Source organism: Podospora anserina, chromosome 2, assembly GCF_000226545.1.
Source record: "Podospora anserina S mat+ genomic DNA chromosome 2, supercontig 2".
Taxonomy (NCBI): Eukaryota; Fungi; Ascomycota; class Sordariomycetes; order Sordariales; family Podosporaceae; genus Podospora; species Podospora anserina.
In genome coordinates this window covers 95,601-114,428 of record NW_001914858.1, presented here as the reverse complement: position 1 = coordinate 114,428, position 18,828 = coordinate 95,601, and the positions used below count along the sequence as shown (strand labels likewise).

The window sequence follows — 18,828 nt, the reverse complement described above, 5'->3', positions numbered from 1 at the left end:
AGGACGCAAACCCGCCAAACCCGCCCAGCGACCTGGGACTGTGCCAAAGAAAGGGACCTGACCTGACCTGAACACCTAACGGAAAAAAAAATAACACAAAGCGCCTGGTGACTACGGGATACCGCATTACACCACATCACCGACGTCCTTTTTCGCGGCTCCCTTTTTTTTTCTTGATTCCCATCTCCGACATCAACGTCATCGGTATCGGCATCGCCCACCCCACGAGCTCGGTCCGGCCCAAAATCGACTTGTCGTTAAACTGACTGTGTCGCCTGCCCTCCCTTCCCCCTTCACCCTTCTGCCCAATCTCGCCGACCAAAACCCCTCCCCCCACCGACCACCGGTAGCCGCGCTGCTGCCGCCGAATTCCATATCACCACCGCGTCATCATGGGCCAGACACTTTCTGAGCCTGTTGTCGAGAAGGTATGTGCCTTTTCCTGAAGAGGTGGTTGTCGCAGCCCTTGGCCGTCCGTGCTGCCATCCTGGCCATCGCGGGCGCGCACACACTTTGCTCGTCTGCCCCTCTCTGCCTCAAGCTCTCCTCCCCAGGCCAGGGGCCGATCATGGTGCTCACATGCCCGCGCCCATGGCTCCCTTCCTTGCCAATATCGTCTTCCAGCTGCTCGCGCTGGATACAAAAACCAGAGGCTAACGCGGCAGGGATAATGCCTATAGGCTTCAGAGAATGGCGGAGACGAGCGACTACTCTATGGCGTGTCGGCCATGCAGGGCTGGCGCATCAGCATGGAGGACTCTCACACGACAGTACTCGACCTGCTCGCTGGCACTAAGGCTGCCAAGGACCACAGCTCGAAACTCTCCTTCTTTGGCGTCTTTGATGGCCACGGCGGCGACAAGGTAGCACTGTTTGCGGGCGACAACATTCACAACATTATTGCGAAGCAGGATACATTTAAAGCCGGCAACTACGAACAGGCTCTCAAGGATGGCTTTTTGGCGACCGACAGAGCTATTCTCAACGGTATGATGCCAGTCTGGTCTTCTTATTCTCACAAAACGGGGGGTTCTGGACGGTCCAGATTTGCTAGGGGAGGAAGGCTATGTGATTCAACATCCCCAAATCACTCAGAAAATGGCGCCCTTTCTGGAACGAGTTCGCTAACCTGTTGCTGCCTCCTGAACAGATCCCAAATACGAGGAGGAAGTGTCCGGCTGCACTGCCTGCGTGGGCCTGATTACGGAAGACAAGATCTATGTTGTATGTTTGACCCCGTGCTGCTGAGGAGAATTCCCCTCATTGTGCACCCCCACTTTGGCCCACTGATGCTGACTTTGCCTCTCCGCGGTAGGCGAACGCTGGTGACTCGAGAGGCGTCTTGGGCGTAAAGGGCCGGGCGAAGCCCCTTTCTTTTGACCACAAACCACAGAACGAAGGTGCGCCGAAAACACAGCTGTCACTCTTCTCTAGCCGCGCCTGTCCGCTAACCGGGTGATTGTGTTGCGGATGTGTAGGCGAAAAGGCGCGAATTACGGCTGCAGGTGGCTTTGTCGACTTTGGCCGTGTCAACGGGAACCTGGCCCTGTCAAGAGCCATTGGTGATTTCGAATTCAAGAAGAGCGCCGAGCTCGCGCCAGAACAACAAATCGTGACAGCTTATCCGGACGTTGTGGTTCATGACCTGGGCGACGACGATGAGTTCCTCGTGCTTGCTTGTGACGGTACAGTTTCCCCCTCTATCCCCTGTTTCTTGGACTGTTCGCTGACCTTGTCCATTTACAAGGCATCTGGGATTGTCAGTCTTCCCAAGCCGTTGTCGAATTCGTCAGGCGTGGAATCGCTGCCAAGCAGGATTTGGACAAGATCTGCGAGAACATGATGGACAACTGCCTGGCCTCCAACTCGGAGACGGGAGGCGTCGGCTGCGACAACATGACCATGATCATTGTCGCTTTCCTCAGGGGACGGACCAAGGAAGAGTGGTATGAGGAGATTGCCCGGCGGGTTGCCAACGGAGACGGTCCTTGTGCCCCGCCCGAATATGGTAGGGAATCTTCGCCGTCTTCTTAAACGCGCACGCTCTGGTTGTTTTCCTCCGCCCACATCAAGACCACCACCTGCCCCCATATCCTGTATCTTTCTCCTTCTCGTCTCCCTTTTCATATGGATCATCATACTTTTCGGAACCGAGCGCGCTCTTGACACTGGTCTACCGCACACTTTTTCTACCAAAACATCATTACTAATACATGGCTTTTTCACACATTTTAGCTGAGTTCCGCGGCCCCGGCGTGCATCACAACTTTGATGATAGTGACAGCGGGTATGATGTCGAAGAGAACAAGCAAGGTGGTGGCGCTGGCAGAAGCTTCGGCATCGGTGGTTACAAGGGCCGCATCATCTTCCTGGGCGATGGGACCGAGGTGCTGACCGACTCAGACGACACTGAGATGTTTGACAACTCGGAGGAGGATAAGGATCTCGCAAGCCAGGTGTCCAAAGCGTCGTCAGTCGAGGGCGGCGAAGCTGCTGCCGGGAAGGAGCAGGAGAAGAAGCCCGAGCCAACGCCAGAGGCTGCGGGGAAACCTAGCGGCGAGGCGGAGATGAAGAAGGACGCTTAAGTATAGGGTCAGAGGGGTAGTCTCTGGAGGATGGCATCTCGAGCATGTCTGTATGGCTTTTTCTGTTAGCGTATCGACGGGAACTGTTGTGGGAGGGGGGAGGGGTTGTGGAATACGTGTAAAGGGGTGAAATGGAGAGGGTCTGGGGGAGGGTCTGGGGAGGTAAAAGCCGGGAGCCAGTTGGCTGAACTGGACTTGGGGTCTTGGGATGGGGAAGAATGGGTTGAAAGGGATTTCAAGGAATCTTTTTTGTGGAAAGCAAGACATAACACTCGTCATCATCTCCCCCTCTTCAACAACACCAGCACAACACACACGAACAACAAGCATGATTCGTTCAAAAACTCTTGATCCTGCTCCGCCTGTCTTTCTTCCCGTCGTCTCGTTACCATTGTGCCTGTACTGTTGCCCCTCTGGTCTGAGAGAGAAGGGGAACCTCTTGTTTTCCTTGTTTTATTTTCTTTTTTTCCTTTTCACTCTCTTGTTTTACACTTTTACCCTATACCTATCTATCCTACGCGATTTTTCATGTCCTGCCTTGATACATGCCTGAAGAAATTGATGACAAAATCCGTGATTTGATCACTGAGCAGAGTAAAGCTGTCTGGTCCTGTATGCGTATAAAGGCGGAAGAGAGAGAGAGAAAGAGAGAGAGCCAAGGATGCCAGCTGTATTGACCGTAAGAGCCCGTGTTGGATGAACTATGTATATACCATTTGTAATGTGGCTGGTACTCTCTGCGCAGCGTGCGTTCAAAGATGAGGAGACAGTGACGACGTAGCCGGCAGAGATCCCCATTGTTTACTCGCTGAGAGAAGGTCAATGCATTCATCTTATTGTCTTCGCGTCGCCATTGTTGCCGAGTGTAGTGGGGGCATGGGTAGATAGATCAATAGAATGACTCACATATTGAGGACAACCACAAAATCAAAACCGTCGTCTTTCCTCCCCTCCTCGAGGTTCTCGTCTCTCCCCTTTCGTTCACTTCTTTTTCCGCCTGTTCGAAGGTTGGCAGAGAGAACACCGCCACCCGCAGCTTCATCAAGAATCATCACCAAGACACCATCAAATCAGGCACCACTTCTCTCAATATTCCGTTCGCTTCGTTATACTCGGCATTAGATTAACGCACATTCTAGGTTGACAAAGATGCTAGACCAGTTGCGTCCGAATGAACCACCCAACCTTGCCCTCTAACCATTCGAATGCATGTCATCCGTTTGCCCCATCTCCCCCGTCTTTATGTTCGTCGTCATGATCGTCATTCCCATCCCCTTATACCCATCGTCAACCGTCATATCAACAAGGCAAGAAAGGGGTGTGGGTGTGGGGAAGTTTTTGGTCGACTAGTCTACCTCCAACAAACGTTGAATAGCGTCGAATAACACCAGCAACATGAGCATCTATCGACCAGAAACAGCGCTGCCGAAAGCTTCCCTCTACCGAGCAATACGAATACCCATTAAAAGGAAAAAACCCCGCCGTTGTTGCTTTTATGAATCCCGACCCAAAAAAACGACCGAAGCAAAAGCCGATGCTGTACGAAGAAATCATGGCGTTTAGGCCTTGTTCTTTCTTCTCTTGCCAACCTGGGCCGAGAAACCAGTCTTGATAGCCTGGACGGAACGACGAGAGCCGCAAGAGTTGCAGGTAATGAAGCTGAGAGGTTGTTAGTGCACTGCCACTCGCATGAACGGCAGGGGCAGGAAAACATACTAAAGGCGATTCTCGCCCTTGGAGAGCTCGGTATTGGGGGAACGGCACGTCTTACAGGTAACATATTCTAGTTTCGAAGCGTTAGCGTCCGACGGGCAAGAGAGCCACAGAGACATGACGACATACCTATAATATACGTGCGAAGAACGTTCTCAATCTGTTTCTGTTGGAAGCGACCCTTGATGACCAACCGCCTGGAACCGTCGACGGAACCGCTGGTACCCAACTCAGCAAAGAGGTAGGCTGTGACGTGCTCGTCGGCACGCTTCATGCGCTTGCAAATCTCGGCAAGGTTGGCGAAAATGGTCTTCTTGTTGCCTTCGCGCAAGCACTGAGGAGGAGGAATCTTGTAGGAGCGGGTGCCGGTTGAGGCGTGGTCGGGGTTCTTCTGCGACAAGAGGGCGAAAAATCTGGAGAGGAGTGGGCTGTAGTTGATAGTGCTGGTCTCGTCGTGCTTGAAGATGCCGGTACCCTTCTCCCAGTCACCCTCCTGCTCCTCCGACTCAGGAGCAGCCTCTTCACCCTCCTTGCCCTCGATGTTGAGCTTCTCGAGCTTCTTGGCGAAGTCATCATCGTCCTTGGCAACCTTCTTCTTCTTCTTTTTCTTGAGCGAGAGATCGATGCCCTCCTCGCCGGCAGCGGGGGCGGCGGCTTCGTCGTCACCCTCAGCGGTCTCGACCTTTGCCTTCTTCTTTTTCTTCATGAGTCTGAGATCGAGCCCGTCAGCATCCTCAGCAGGAGCGGCGGCGGGTGCTTGAGAGGCAGCATCAGTAAAGGCACCGAGAGCGGCGGAGAGAGGCGGCGTACGAGGGGTATGCGACATGGCTGTCTCTTTGGTATCGTCGTTCGGGGAAGCAACCATGGTTACACTGCCGTCTGCGTCGACTACAAGCTTCTCGTCGGTGAAGGCAACTGATTTGCGCGAGGCACGTCGTTGGAGAGAAGGTTCCTAACGATGTTAGTGATGCTGTTTGTCTCGAGTCGCAGTCGTAGGTTGTCGAGTCGCTTTGGAACTAAAATTTCCGGAGGGGCGGGCGATTGTCGGGTTTGGTGGTTAAAGGAAGAGTCAACCGTCAAAGGGACAAGGGGAGGGGTGGGTAGGGTCTCGGGTGGCGCAAAGGGAGTAGGAGAAAAAAAAAGAGGAGGGTAGTCTTTGGAGGGGTAGTGAATTTACTGTGGGAGTGCTTGTGCTCGTGCCTGTGCCGGTGAGGGGAAACGGCGGGAGGTGAGGGCTAGGATAGACAGATGTAAAACTTACTTCAGTGCTCATGTTTGGCCACGGATGTCACAGGGTTCTTGGTTTTCTCGTTTCTCGAAGATGTTCTGGACTCTCCACCGCTTTTTTTCGCTAGTGAGGGAAGGGATCGGGGTGCGCTGGTTCGTGGGGTGCAACAAGTGCTGGGTTCACAGCAGCCGTCTCTTTTGCCAGGTTGTTTCCTAATGCCTTGCCTTTTCTCGGGAGCCGAACAAGTGTGGTTTCTGTGTAGAGATGGTCGCCCTATCACTGACTTGGCGCCTTCTTCATGACGTTGGATTCACTCATTGTGACTCAGGCCCTCAGTCACCTGACAAGCGGGGGGTTTTTGCTCCCACCTCACTGCCAGCTGCCGATAATGACAACGATAAGCCTTGTGGTGAGGAGACAGTGCGTAGACAGTGCCCAGCACTCCAGCCCGCTACAGCAGCTACTGCAGTACAAGCGAGGCGCCCAGTGGGACAGGTGAATGAATGCTGGATTGCTCCATGCTTAGGTTGCCGCACCCATACAATACATTCACCACTGCGCCGGTTGCCACGAGTCTAGTGTAGACAGTCCACGATACCACGAGAGGGAACCATTCACTCTAGTGAAAGCTCTACCGAGACCCGATTCACCCCCCGTCCTCAGACATCGTGACGTACTCCAACCAACGCTGCTCTGCTCCCCACCTCATCGCCCAAGCTCCATGATGGCGAGCACTTCAGACTCCTTCGTCATCTCCGACATGGCTCCCTCCTCAGACAACGACGATGTCGATTCCCTTCCATCCATCTCCAGCAGCATTCTCGATTCCGAAGACGAATCCGATGCCCAAAGGGAGTGGGAGACAAGTCTAGAGCAGCTACAGCTTTTGCTGACAATGATTATTATGCCATTTGCGGGCAAGTATCTTGGCCGCAAGTTTGCCTACTGGAGTATGCTGGCTCTTGTGCCTGGTTGCTTTTAGGTCCCATAATGCTAACTGGAGTTCTTCAGGCTGGGCGCGGTATATGGAATGGATGCACAACGTCGAGATCCGGTGGACAAATAAGAGAGAGTTTGCGGCCGTGGGAGCTGTACAAGCGGCTTCTTCGTTATGACTTGGTGGTTTCACGGGCTGGGAAGAGCCATTCTGAGCAGTACATATACTCTTTTCGACAACTGATTAGAGGCATTATATAAGGGGCAGCCCCGCGAAGCGTTTATGGCGTTATTGGGATATGTATACACACGGCACAAAACATGGGAAAACAGCTACATCAACGGCATACTGAACTTGTCGTTCAAATGCGCAGATAATACAACTGTTGGTATTCAAGTCGACCTATCGACATCGTTGCTATTTTGAGTGTACAGCTCCAGGGGCACCACTACCGCATCCCAAACACACGATCCCACTTATATACCAAACAAACAAAGACAACCCGTCTCCCAAACCATGTACCTAATCCATCATTACATGCCCCAGCCTTTGCATTCCCATCATTTCTTATCATTACGAAGCCCAGGGAATCTCCCTCGTCATAGCCCTCTCGGCGTTGGTCATTAATCCTCATTACATTTGTTTCCTCCTCTTTCCGTCGTTCATAACAACCAAAGGGAGCCAATAAGTCAGCGCAGCTTATACGCCAATCTGGCTCATAGTCGGACCAGTCCTCACGCTACCACCCCCCCTGCGAAATCCCATGAGGCTCAGCACCAGAACGGCCGTGAACAGCGGAAACAAGAACCACATAAACACGGTCGACGCCTGGATCTGTCTGCACCGCTTGGTATCGTCGGCGCTGCCGTAAGCAATCCAATCGGCCGCCTTATCGCCTGGGTCGGCGCAGTTAACAACTGTCAACTTGGCAGCCAGCACGATGGCGGCGATAAAGGTGAAGAGCGTAGCGGCAGCGTCGAGGGCGAGAAGGCCGACCGGGTAGGAGAGACGCTCAACGACGGTGGAAATGAGACCGTAAAGGGCGGCTAGCCAGGTGATTACAAGGACGAACATGGTGAAGTTGATGGCTGCTGTGGCCGACGAAGCGGCCGAGACGTTGGTAGCGATCACATTGCCTATCAGGGCCGTGGTGATGAGAATGAAGAGGAGCTGCGCTGAGCGGAAGTAGAGCGGTGTTTTTTCCATCTTGGCGATTTCCTTGTGCGAGGTAGTAGCTGTCGTCGGGTTTTGTCGTCGGAACTGGATCAATTCGGCAATTCGTGTAGGTGAGGTCTGTGACGTAAATAGCTATGGGTAGGTGTTGTTTTTTTAATGTGTGCTGAGAAATATAATACGACTCGTGGGATAGTTCTGGTCTTGTAGGCGAACTGTTGGCTATCCGGTGTGTAGGTGCCCAGGAATGCGAGTCGTCACTTTCTGCACGGATGATGGATGGTGTGGTTTTGGGATGTGTGGATGGGGGGGGGTTCGGTTTTTAGGCTGGCTAAGAGTGCTAGTCGCAATAAATCGGAGGGCGGTATTATTAAGAAAGCAGCCCGTCACATATGATCAACAAAAGAAGGAGCCATACAACCTCGAGATAATGCCCAGGATGGGCCGAGGGGAAACTGGGGAAGAAAGAGCATCATCGAGCTGTTGCACAACACTGCTGAAAAGTGGGGCAATGACGGCAGTTTTTTGGTGGCGACAGCGGCCCAAGCTCCTTTTGTCGACACCGCATGTCAACAATGGCGCTTCCGTCCACGACCCCGAATTCCTCTTTGTCTGCCCCAGTCCGAAACAGCTGCTCCAAAAGAGCGACACTCTCATCCACACAAACTTTCTGTGTCTCCATAGCCTCCATAGCCATGCGCCGAGCTTACCGCCAGCTCCTCAGTCCACGCAAGACATTCTGTGATCTGCTACAAGGATGTTGAAGGGTGATGGGGTCGGTTGGCTGGGACACAAGCCACCTTTTTTTTTTCTGTTTGAAGCCGTTAGCGCCATTGGGCCAATGCTCCGATAAGCCGTCACACTCCTCACAAAATATTGAGACAGCAAATAAGCTGTCCCATATCATAAACCCATGCCTTAGAAGCAAATCAATAGGCCTTGTAAGCATTTTAAAAGGCCTATTACTATCTTTATAGGCCTATTAACTATCTTCATAGGCCTACTAACTATTTTCATAGGCCTATCAAATATCTGGAAAGGCCTATTAAATATCTTGAGGGCCTGGTAATTATCTTCAGGGCATAGTTCACAATATGGTATGAGTTAACCTACTTGTATGTCAATTATTTTGTGGCGAGGGTTGCAGTCCACCACCCCTGATGACAGCCTTCAGCCTTTTTGTTCTCTCTGACCCAGCAACGGCGATGCATGAGTGCCACGCGTGCTGCTCCCCCTCCCCCTCATTGTGTGGAACCCCGTTTCCAAAGCAGCGGCTCCGGAGAACAATGGACTCTATTCCGCGCACCCGTATCTCGGGACTCGTGGAGAGCTCCGTGCCCGGTTGTGGTGAGCATTCCACACCGAGGCTTGGCACCCGGTGGTGTTGTGAAGCTCTTGGTCTAAATATCTTGGCGGCCTCTTTTCCCAGTTTACCTATGAGAAAAGAGTGCCATCCGTGGTGCCATTATCACCCACCTCCCATTATCCGTAACTCCGGATCACTCAACACGTTGCCATATCGACATGTGGGTACATCATCAAGAGGAGAAAATAAACAGTGGCTGTGCTACTGTCTCATACCAATCAATAGATCAAACCCAGGCTCAAGCCCCATTTTCCTTCGGAAACAACCTTGGCCATTTTGCTACCGCCACTCCAGAATCATATCCAGAAGCCTGAGTAGAGACGCCGTCACCGTTCAGTGCCACTTGAGACACTACTCTGGGACCTCCCACAATCACACCCCCTCCCATTCTCTTCCGGTCATAAATAACAGTCCCATTCACAGCCCCCACGCTCCTCCAGTACAATTCTTCTCCGTCACCCGTAAACTCAAACTCTTGGCTCGACTCGCCCCATCCTGTACTGCTCATCTGATCGCCTGTCTGGCGATACTCTGCTATGCCCTCTTTGATCGTGTACAGCTTGGACCTGCTGTATCCCGTGTCAAAGGCTTCCAGTCCGGTCGGGAACACCACCCCTCCTCCCCATCCGTCCACCTCTACCTGCCTTCCCTGAATGGCGTGCGCCCAAATACTCAAGTTCCCCTGTTCTGATACCGCATAGCTTGAGTTCACGGACAGCGGGTACTGATACAGCACCTCATACCCTCCCCGCTGGTTGCCTTTCTCCAGATCGTTGGAAACAAACCCAGCCTGGTCTCTCCCCTCGATCGTCAAATCATTTATCGCCTGCAATCCATGCTGAGAAATCAACCCCTGATTTGAATACGCCAGCTCCTGCACCCATTTCACTTCCTGCATCTTCTCCCGGCCCAGAAAAGCCGACACCTGCCCCCTAATCTCGATCTTTCTCTTGACCACAATAGAGTAATCCAATGTCTCATTACCTAGCTGCTGCCGATCCAGCTTGACCTCACTGCGCGCCACAATCTCAGGCTCCGGCGCTGTAACCACCGGCTGCTTCAGCCCAGTAGTGATGCACCCATCCCCCTTTGCACAAGCGTGCTCATCCTTCCTGTCGTAATCCAACCAGATAAACACCTTGCCAGTCACCACCCAGTTGTCCCCTACCTTTTCCGTCAACTTCCCATCCCTGCCCACGCCGGCAATCTTGATCTCGAACGTGTGTTCCTCTCCATCACAGAGCAGAGGTAACCAGGGGCTGATGTCGATCTCCTGCTCCTTGATATCAAACGCCTGGATCCCAACGATGGGCCGGTGCAAACTCGGTACTACACCCCCGGTGAAGATGACGGGAAAAGGCCACGACACCCCGGCGAGTTGGTTGTCAATGTAGAGCTGCACCTCTCTAAAGGGGGACAGCCCCGGGAGGGGGTCACCTTCGAATGTCGCCGTGTCTGACTCGAGGACGTTGGACCAGAAGAATTCTTCGCTTGCCTGTCCCGTGGTGGAGAGGGAGACGACCGCGCGGCGGATGTCACGGGGAAGGGAGCCAGCGGAAAAGGTAGTGACGGCACGTTGGGAGGGGAGGGTGAACACGCTTGGCGAATTGGTCGAGGACAACCGGGCCGAGATGGGGAGGATCAGGTCTGAGGGAGGGGCTTGCTGGGCTAGGTTGGCGGGGTGGGGGTTTGGGTCGTTGTAGAAGATGGCTGTCATGGTGGTGTTGAAGATGCCGGTGTATTTCTCGTCTTTTGGTTCACGTCAACACCGAAACGGACGAGATCGGCTGGCACGGGGTCTTACTGATCAGGTTTCCCAGGTCAAAGATGACTTTTTGAGGGCGTTTCCAAAAGTACATGTAGTGCGTCATGTCCTTGAGGTAGATCCAGCTTATTCCGGGAGGCGCGGTGGGCTGGGCTGTGGAAGTTCTCCCTGAGAAATTTACTATTAGTTATCTACTTCCTCGAGGCATGATGTGAAGGCGGATACACTTACAAACCTCGGTATCCCCGAAGTACATCACCGCAAGCCGGTCAAACTGTCTGCCAACAGAAACGGAGCTAAAGTTGAGCACCACTCTGTTGAAAAAACAGTCGGGAGGTGTATAATCCCCTGGTTATGACTCTTGTATCAGAATCGACAGCTCAGAAAACGACAGAATTTCATGGTGCAAATGCGGCATAGTGGTAAAGGGACATCTGTACCAATGAACGGATCACCATAGCTCCACGCAAAGTCCCTTCTCATGAGCAAAACCGTGCACAGCTTGGGGCTGTACTCATTCCCATGCCGGGTCGAGCCGTCGCTCTCAACTGGGCCATCTGGCATCCGCACTGGCTGTGAGACTTCAAAGGTTTTGAGAACAGCCCGCATGGGGGCAGGGGCTGGCGGGGGATCGTCATTCTGTGCTGCTCGAGATCTGAGGGATTGCCAGAAATCGTCGAGATGATGCTTAGCAATCGATGCTGCCGTTGCTGGTCCATGCTCTTTCAAACAAGGCGTCTGGTGAAGTGCGGAAATAAGCGTTAGCCCCGCCAAAAAGGCCGTTAGCCAGAGCATAATACGCCGCCGGCGCCGTAGTTGGCCGTTGTTGGCGGGAGTGATGGTGTCTTGAACAAGAAGAGGGCGTTGAGGGGAACCTTCTTTTAGATCTTCATCGTAGCAACCCTCAGGGCCCGCCATGACAGCATCCATCAAGTTTCGCAGTTGGGGAATGTTGTTGGCCTTGGTTTGTCAGTTGCGATCAATGTATTGTTACTAGCAGACAGGAAACCTTTCAAACACAAAGATAAAAAGCATACAAAAGGGAAAGAACAGTAAACCAGGCAGAGAGAGAGAGGTGAATACAGATGCGGTGCTATCTACCCCAAGTGCAACACTCCCTCCTCCATTCCCCAAACTCCTGATAAACCAAGCGCAACCTCAAAACACATCGCCGCTTGCTGTCCTTCCATTCCCCGCGCTCCGAACCCGAGATAGCATGCACAATAAATAATAAGGGGTATATTAAACATCAAGGCACAATTCAGCCATCAGAAACTGTGGCAGCCGGCGTTGGCTTGTTATCGGCTGTTGTCTTCCCCCGCTCCGTGGTGCAGGCAGTTGATCAAAAGGGGAAAAGGCTTGGCGGAGGGGCAGTTCCGGCAAACGACCGCATCTTTAATTTGTGAGTTGGGGGGTGAGAGGCTATCGGTGAATCTCCAGGGACCGCGTGTTTTGAAAATTATTTGGAAAAGCTGACTTTTTGTTCCATCAGGCCAGCCCTGACTCAGGCCGTTGCCTTCGTTTCTGTAAGACGTCGGTTGAGCTCCACAATTCCGGTTTGTGGATCCCCCGAGAACCGACCCCGACCCCGACCCCGTCCTCGATCCAAACCTGGTTTTTCGCGGCACGGCAAAAGTGGAGACCATGACCAGTCCCGTCATGACCGGCGCTGGCCTGCGGGAGTCGCAAAGGCCCAAGGGTTGTCCCAAAACCTGGCTACTGCCTTTCTCGCAATCTCCTTGTCCGGCCAGAATGACTGAAAATAATTGAACACGGCGAATTCTTGTTCTGACATGAGGTAGAGATCAGGCCTGGTCACGACTTTGTTCCAGATTTTGTTGAAGGCGTCTGTGAGGAGCTTCGCGACCGTTGGTTCGATGGCCCCCTCCTCGCTTTCCCGAGCGAGTTCCAAGGCGAACATGACCGAGGAAGACGTTACTTTCTCGCGCAGGATCAGCTCTTGTTCAGGTGTGAGCCCATGCAGGGCTGCCAAGGCGGACTGTTCTTGTGGTGTCGTGAGGGAGGAGGGGACCATTGCGGGCGACTGTGACGGTATTGAGTTGGTTGTAGTTGACTGTTGATCGGTGGTCATTGTATGAAGGGAAGGAGGGTTGGTGGTCAGATCCGGTGGTGATATGGCAGCGAGGCAGCAAGGGCATAAAGTGGGCAGTGGGATCTGGTGTTCCTGTGTGGACAGCATGATTAGTGGGTTTTGGGGGTGCAAGACGGGTAGGAAGTGGTTTATACGGGTGAGCAAAAGAAGTGGGCAGAATCTGTTTGTCATTCATATGGCTGCCAACAAGGGAGTGTGATCGCTGAGCTTGACTCCTCCCTCCTATTTGATTGGCAAGAGAACCCTCCCTTCTTGTATCGGATGGCAACACAAGCGAGATCCATGTTGGAGCGTGTGAGGTACAAGTCGTGGGTGGATCAAAGCACACCAGCTTTGCTCAGCCACCACCATGTGGGTATGCATCCCGTTTTCCGCGTCCGAAGGACATGCAGAACGCTATTCATGAGCTAGAGGAGAGGACGTATTTGTACCGCAGGGCCGAAAAGCAAGAAATAGAGCGTCTCGTAAACTGACAGCGGCGGGGATCTGGAGGTAAGGCAACCTCGGCCAATGCCACGAGCTACCGGCCAGCTTCCGATTCCGTCCAAGGCAAGGTAAAGTGTTAAGAGGTGTCTGAGAAACGCCGTTGGGCAAGCTACTCAGCACACCAACCAGCACCTGGCAAGGAACATTCGTCCGAGTGAAGCACACGTGGATGGGCAGCCGTTCATCCCATTTTGGCACGTCAGATTGCTCGAGACGGGATGCTGATGACTAGACAGTTATCGTTCCAGTCTTGGTCTCCCATATCTGGTCAGTTTATGGTGATATTTTTGCATTCACTTCGAGTTTCAGGATTGTAGAAGGTATGCTATCTGCCAAACTCACAGCGAAAAGAAGCCAAACTACGTCGATGTCAAGATCGTAAGACTTCAAACGTCTGCCAAGATATGTATTTTCGGAGGGGTGGTGGGATGGGGGGCGAGCGATATGTAGCTGAGGGCCCAAGCGATGAATCGTGGAGCACGATGAGAAAGGGGGTAGTCGGGGACTTCTCGGGGACCTGGAAAGCAGATATCAAGGTAAGATCCCGCAACCATCGGACCTTATTCTCGAACCCAACGCAGACCTAGGGTAGGGTATCCTGGCTGATTCATCTGACTGTGAAAGCTCCAAGGAGGGGGCTTGATCATGGAGACGGGCTGCCTCCTGTAGGCGTTAGATTTCTCACCACAGGGCAAAGGTTAAAGTGTCCCTCGATTGGTAATGATGATGATGCCGTCAACCACTCTTCCAATGCCAGAGCCTCGGTACGGTCCATCCCTGGTGAGTAAGTCCCTGTCACTGGGCCATGGCTATGCCTCGCTCTGCTACCTCGTACCTCTCCCGTAGGGACCACCCGGTCTCCAGACGACGCGGGAGGGGTTTCCCGTTAACCGCCACGAGAGCAATTGACAACGCGAGGCGTGATTTGAAACCAGGAAACCTTGAAAGTCCGTCCAGAGAAGCAGAGGTGATTGGTCCTTGTACGAACGTTGCCCAGTAGCGTAAACCTTATTCTGACCTCTGCACTAATGCACAGGGTTCCCATGACCATGCCATGCAAAGTTGTCTCCGCCTCCAGACATTTCATCCCACATCATTGCCCATTTGACAGGACTAGTCGCTTGCTGCGGCTCTGACGACATGCTCCGACGTCGACTCGGAGAACTAACAGGAGGCAGCCCGCGCGCACTAACATCGCTTGCCTCGGCGACCCGGAATTGCTTTGCGTTTCGAAACGAGAGAGAAAGCTAAAAGTCTGTGTTTTGCGGAATTGTTCCGCAGTTCCATGTTGGACAGGACTCAGGGGGGATCTGCGCTGAACTTTGACGCCCCCCCCCCATATATTATGCTCGAGACATCCACGATATCCCGGGTCAAACAAAAGGAGACGATAAGTGGAACAGAGGTGATGTTACATATTCTATGAGGGAGAGGTTTCTCTAGACAAAATGCAGCTTTGACATACCATACTCAAACGCTATATGTCGGCATACAGTTGTCACAGGCGCGAGCAACCGCTTGGTCCAGAGACCACAGAGCCTACTCGAGGTCCTAGTCAGATGCCTTTTTGTGTGGCCTGACCGGGCGCTTGCCGATTTGCCAGCCCCAACCCCGAAGGGTCTTTACGATCTTGGGAGTGATAGCTGCTGTCAAGGGAATGCGGAAGAAGATGAAGCTTTTGTGAATAGCGTAAGCCAGCGCGAGCTGGGTTGCCAAGCCTAGACGAAATGTTAGGTTACGTGTCGTGACATGGCACAAAAGCACCGCATGAACTTACTGGCTCCCTCTCCCTTGTTTGCTTCCTCCGCTTCGGCTACGCCATGGCCCACCACTTCGGCATCAGCCTTGCCAGTGAGCTCTTGCTTTGCTTCCTTCAACGACTTGCGATACTCGTTCCATCGATTCTGAACTCGCTCCGGAATCACCTTTTTTGCGTTCGACACCACTACTTCTTCGACATGAGCTGTTCAACGCCAAGGCCACCAGTCAGCTTTGATTGTCCCAGCAGTATATACTACACTGGGGTAGCTCCTACCTATCCTCTCCGTGCCCACAGTCCGCACCAACAGAAAGCAGAAGGGAAAGTCCAAGACAGACAAAGCCAGGTAGATACCCATGGCCGTCCAACCGTACTCTCTCGATAGCTTCTTCAACCTATCGCGCAGGCTCAGCGACCCAGTGGTCTTAGTCCCATTCTTGGCCGACTCAGAATCCCCCCGCCTCGCTTTGGAAGAGTGAAAATTCCGCCGTGATGTGAAAAAAGAGTTTTTGAGTTGTTGGCGCGGGATGGCTTTCGAGGGGCTCTTGTTCGAGGCGGACTTGGTTGGTGAAGCCTGTCTAAGCTGTGACAACCTCGCCCTCCAATGCCATGGTAGTCCGTTGGTTGTATTGGCCGATATCCGTTTCGCCCAAAGCTGTCTCCCTGTGGTATTTCTGGTAATGGACAAGGCGCTCCGCTCCACAAGGGCCTCGAGCGTCCCGAAGGCTGTTCGTAACATGACGGCGTGAGTAATCGAAATTGTGTCGGTTTGAACAATGCTGTCTACAGTCCACCTCGCCCTTCCACCTTTTTTAACAAAGTCGTCACCGAAGGTTCCTTGCGCTGGTGGGGTTGTTGTCTCTCCGTTAACGCCGAGCTAGGGCGCGGCGAAGAGCGTCGTCACGGGCTCCCTCTCGGCTGACTGAGGAAGGGTCAACGGCTGGGCGTTCCTTTTCAAGGCTCGAGCTGTCGTTGTTGTTGTTGTTGATTTGTTGATCACCGAGCGGGTCACCGGGGGACGGTCGGCGGAGTGGTTCGATGTGGATCGGGATCGGGATGTGTGCTGAGTGAGTTCCGGACGTTGGATCTTTTTTTTCCCTCGTCAGGATAGCTCCGGGCTCCCGACGAAGCTCCTCCCGCTTTGGCACATGCGCAGTGATGCAATCATGTTCGATCTGGTGCGTTCTAATTGGACAATTATCTGTAAGCGGAGATTTCACCGGGCCGTTGGGGGAATGGTCTGGACCTTTTCCTGGAAGGGTGCCAGCCGCCGTCAGCTGCGATTGCCAAGGCCTGTGACACCTCACCTATACCCATGCATTGACTTTGGATGAAGTGACAACTCTCAAGGGCACCATTGTCGTGTAGAATGACAGGATCTATAAAAAGCCCCGAGACCGCCAACGACATGGAAGATACCCTAAAGATGCACCATGCAATCAATTCCGAATCGACGCCCAGATGGCTGGATGCTGATGAAGAATGCACTGGTACGACCCCTATGCTTGGCCGGCCAATCAACAGCTCAGTCTGCTCGCACTCATCCATCTAAGCGCCCTCGTCCATAAGCTCCCCGTGCCTGCCCACGGTAGGTGAAGCTGTCTGATTGGATCGTCAGCCATTTTCCCCCCTCGAATGCCGCTGTGGTGGGCAGCCTCGACAAGCTGCAAAAGCATGGGGAGGCGGCTGCGGGGTCGTTCGTTGCGCGGCCCTTCAAAAGCTGCCTCGGGTTGGCCTCTTCCCCGTTCCTGTTCCTCTTTTTTGTCTGTTCGTGAGGCTGTAGCTTGTTACTTTCCCTTAGTATTGTCAAATACATTCTTCTTCTTCATCTTCTTCAAAAACTACAGTGATACCCAGGACCTGTCACCAAAGTGAGTCCCTTGTGATATCAACGCGGGGAAACTTGTAAGTGCGGGGTGTAGGTCTGGATCCATGATCTGAAGGGTGCATGATTTGCTGCGCAATGCTAACAGTGTTTGAATAGAAGAAGAGAAAGTGCATCATCATACCCTCAGTGTATTCGTGAGTTCTACAGCATGTCCGGCTATTATCCTCGTGAGTCTTATTGCTTAACTCAACTCTGGCAACTGGATGCGCTGACCAGAATAGCCCCTCCCGGATCGGCCGGTGCTGGAAGTACGATGGACTGTTTACATCCTCAGTAGAGAGAATTCCATATGCTAATAACTTTTGACCTATCCAGCACAGAAGAGCTACCCGCCTCCACCGATGTCAGCTCCCCCGACTCAGACCAAGTTCTCCTACCCAGCTCCCCCAAGCAGCTCTCAGGGTAGAAACTACCCTCCTCCTCCTCAAGCTGCTGCCACACCACCCCCTGCTGCCTCTTCACCCCAGCAGTACCCTCCTCCTCCCCAGCAGCCACAATTCTCATCACCACCCCAAGCCCCCTCGCCGGCGCAACACGCTGCGCTGCCCACACACGCACGCAGTCAATCACAGACATCCCAGCAGCAGCAGCAGCCACAACAGTTCGCACCGCCTCCTTCATATCCCACAGAAGACAAGGATGCCTCTTATCCAGCCGAGAAGCAGCAACAGCAACAGCAACAGCAACAGCAACAGCAACCCGTAACCATGGATCCCTCCTCAGTAGCCAGCACCCTGCTCGGCGCCCCAGCCGCTGGCCAGTTCGTCGGTGCTACCTCCACAGTAGTAGACGACGTGGGCACCTTCAACGGTGGCTCCTACCGCATCAGCCACCGCGACTGCAATACCGTCCTCACAATCCAGCTCGCCATTGGCTGCCCCTTTGAGGCGAGACCCGGAGCCATGATTGCCATGTCCCCGTCTATCCAGCTCAAAGGCTCCTACAAGTTCAGCATGAAGAAGCTGGTGGCGGGCGGCGAGATGAGCCAGTCACACTACACCGGTCCCGGAGAGCTGCTGCTCGCGCCGCCGATGCTGGGCGACATCACGAGCTTGAGGCTGACCGGGAACGAGTCGTGGTCGGTGAGCCACGATGGGTATCTCGCCAGCACGCAGCATGTGATCAAGGACTACAAGAGGCAGGGGCTGGGGAAGGCCATGTTTAGCGGGGAGGGGCTCTGGGTGTACAAGATTAGCGGGACGGGCCTGTTGTGGCTGACGAGCTTTGGTGCCATTATCAGGAAAGACGTGAGTTTTGTTTTTTCTCCCGCCCAGTCTTGACAATAAACATTCCGGAATGCTAATGTCATGGAAACAGCTGGCCGAAGGCGAGAAATACATCGTGGACAACGGCCACTTGGTCGCCTGGAACGTCAAGTACATCATGGAGCGGGTCACCTCGGGAGGCATCATTTCGGGCTTTGCGTCTGGTGAAGGTCTCGTCTGCAAGTTCACCGGCCCAGGGACGGTGTTTATTCAGACCAGAAACGCGGTATGTTTTCTTCTTTTTTCTTTCAGACCCCTTCTCCTGACAAAGGACTGCGTGACTGACAATAGCAACAGAGATCATTCAGTGCTTACATGACTGGACAACAGAACGGCCATGCTTAGGGGGGGAGGTCTGAGTTTGTCTTGGGAAGACGGAGAGGAAGAGGTTATACCATGAGAGGATGTACTCATTCTGAATTTTGAGTTGATAACTTTTGGTTTGGTTCGGGTTGATGGTCTGACGGAGTTTGATTGGATTGAGCACATTGAACGAATGCCTTTGCCGTTGGTTTTGAGACTGAGAGCACGGTTCAGCAGTCGCGTTGTT

At 53.3% G+C, this 18,828-nt stretch overlaps 7 protein-coding genes across 7 annotated transcripts; 3 read left to right on the top strand and 4 right to left on the bottom strand.

Annotated features, from left to right (window-relative positions):
* Positions 1-392: 392 nt before the first annotated feature.
* Positions 393-2,585, top strand: PODANS_2_280 (uncharacterized protein; the record flags this gene model as incomplete). Its single annotated transcript, XM_001910738.1, has 7 exons — positions 393-428; positions 681-987; positions 1,151-1,224; positions 1,316-1,400; positions 1,479-1,685; positions 1,748-2,008; positions 2,236-2,585. The coding sequence occupies 7 exons, from the start codon at positions 393-395 to the stop codon at positions 2,583-2,585; spliced, it is 1,320 nt and encodes a 439-aa protein (XP_001910773.1).
* A 1,559-nt stretch (positions 2,586-4,144) lies between these two features.
* Positions 4,145-5,250, bottom strand: PODANS_2_270 (uncharacterized protein; the record flags this gene model as incomplete). Its single annotated transcript, XM_001910737.1, has 3 exons — positions 4,145-4,244; positions 4,302-4,368; positions 4,428-5,250. Coding segments are annotated over 3 exons (990 nt in total), but the record flags the coding sequence as incomplete, so codon positions are not given.
* Positions 5,251-6,247: 997 nt separating this feature from the next.
* Positions 6,248-6,641, top strand: PODANS_2_265 (uncharacterized protein; the record flags this gene model as incomplete). Its single annotated transcript, XM_001910736.1, has 2 exons — positions 6,248-6,476; positions 6,538-6,641. 2 exons carry the CDS (start codon positions 6,248-6,250, stop codon positions 6,639-6,641), a joined length of 333 nt encoding a protein of 110 aa, XP_001910771.1.
* A 521-nt stretch (positions 6,642-7,162) lies between these two features.
* On the bottom strand, positions 7,163-7,669 carry PODANS_2_260 (uncharacterized protein; the record flags this gene model as incomplete). Its single annotated transcript, XM_001910735.1, has 1 exon — positions 7,163-7,669. One exon carries the CDS (start codon positions 7,667-7,669, stop codon positions 7,163-7,165), a length of 507 nt encoding a protein of 168 aa, XP_001910770.1.
* Positions 7,670-9,240: 1,571 nt separating this feature from the next.
* PODANS_2_250 (uncharacterized protein) lies at positions 9,241-11,697 on the bottom strand (the record flags this gene model as incomplete). The annotated part of the gene is made up of 4 exons (XM_001910734.1): positions 9,241-10,712; positions 10,807-10,947; positions 10,999-11,115; positions 11,157-11,697. 4 exons carry the CDS (start codon positions 11,695-11,697, stop codon positions 9,241-9,243), a joined length of 2,271 nt encoding a protein of 756 aa, XP_001910769.1.
* A 3,220-nt stretch (positions 11,698-14,917) lies between these two features.
* On the bottom strand, positions 14,918-15,864 carry PODANS_2_240 (uncharacterized protein; the record flags this gene model as incomplete). Its single annotated transcript, XM_001910733.1, has 3 exons — positions 14,918-15,084; positions 15,144-15,329; positions 15,402-15,864. 3 exons carry the CDS (start codon positions 15,862-15,864, stop codon positions 14,918-14,920), a joined length of 816 nt encoding a protein of 271 aa, XP_001910768.1.
* Positions 15,865-17,161: 1,297 nt separating this feature from the next.
* On the top strand, positions 17,162-18,623 carry PODANS_2_230 (uncharacterized protein; the record flags this gene model as incomplete). Its single annotated transcript, XM_001910732.1, has 5 exons — positions 17,162-17,180; positions 17,235-17,261; positions 17,329-18,260; positions 18,331-18,504; positions 18,576-18,623. The coding sequence occupies 5 exons, from the start codon at positions 17,162-17,164 to the stop codon at positions 18,621-18,623; spliced, it is 1,200 nt and encodes a 399-aa protein (XP_001910767.1).
* Positions 18,624-18,828: the final 205 nt, after the last annotated feature.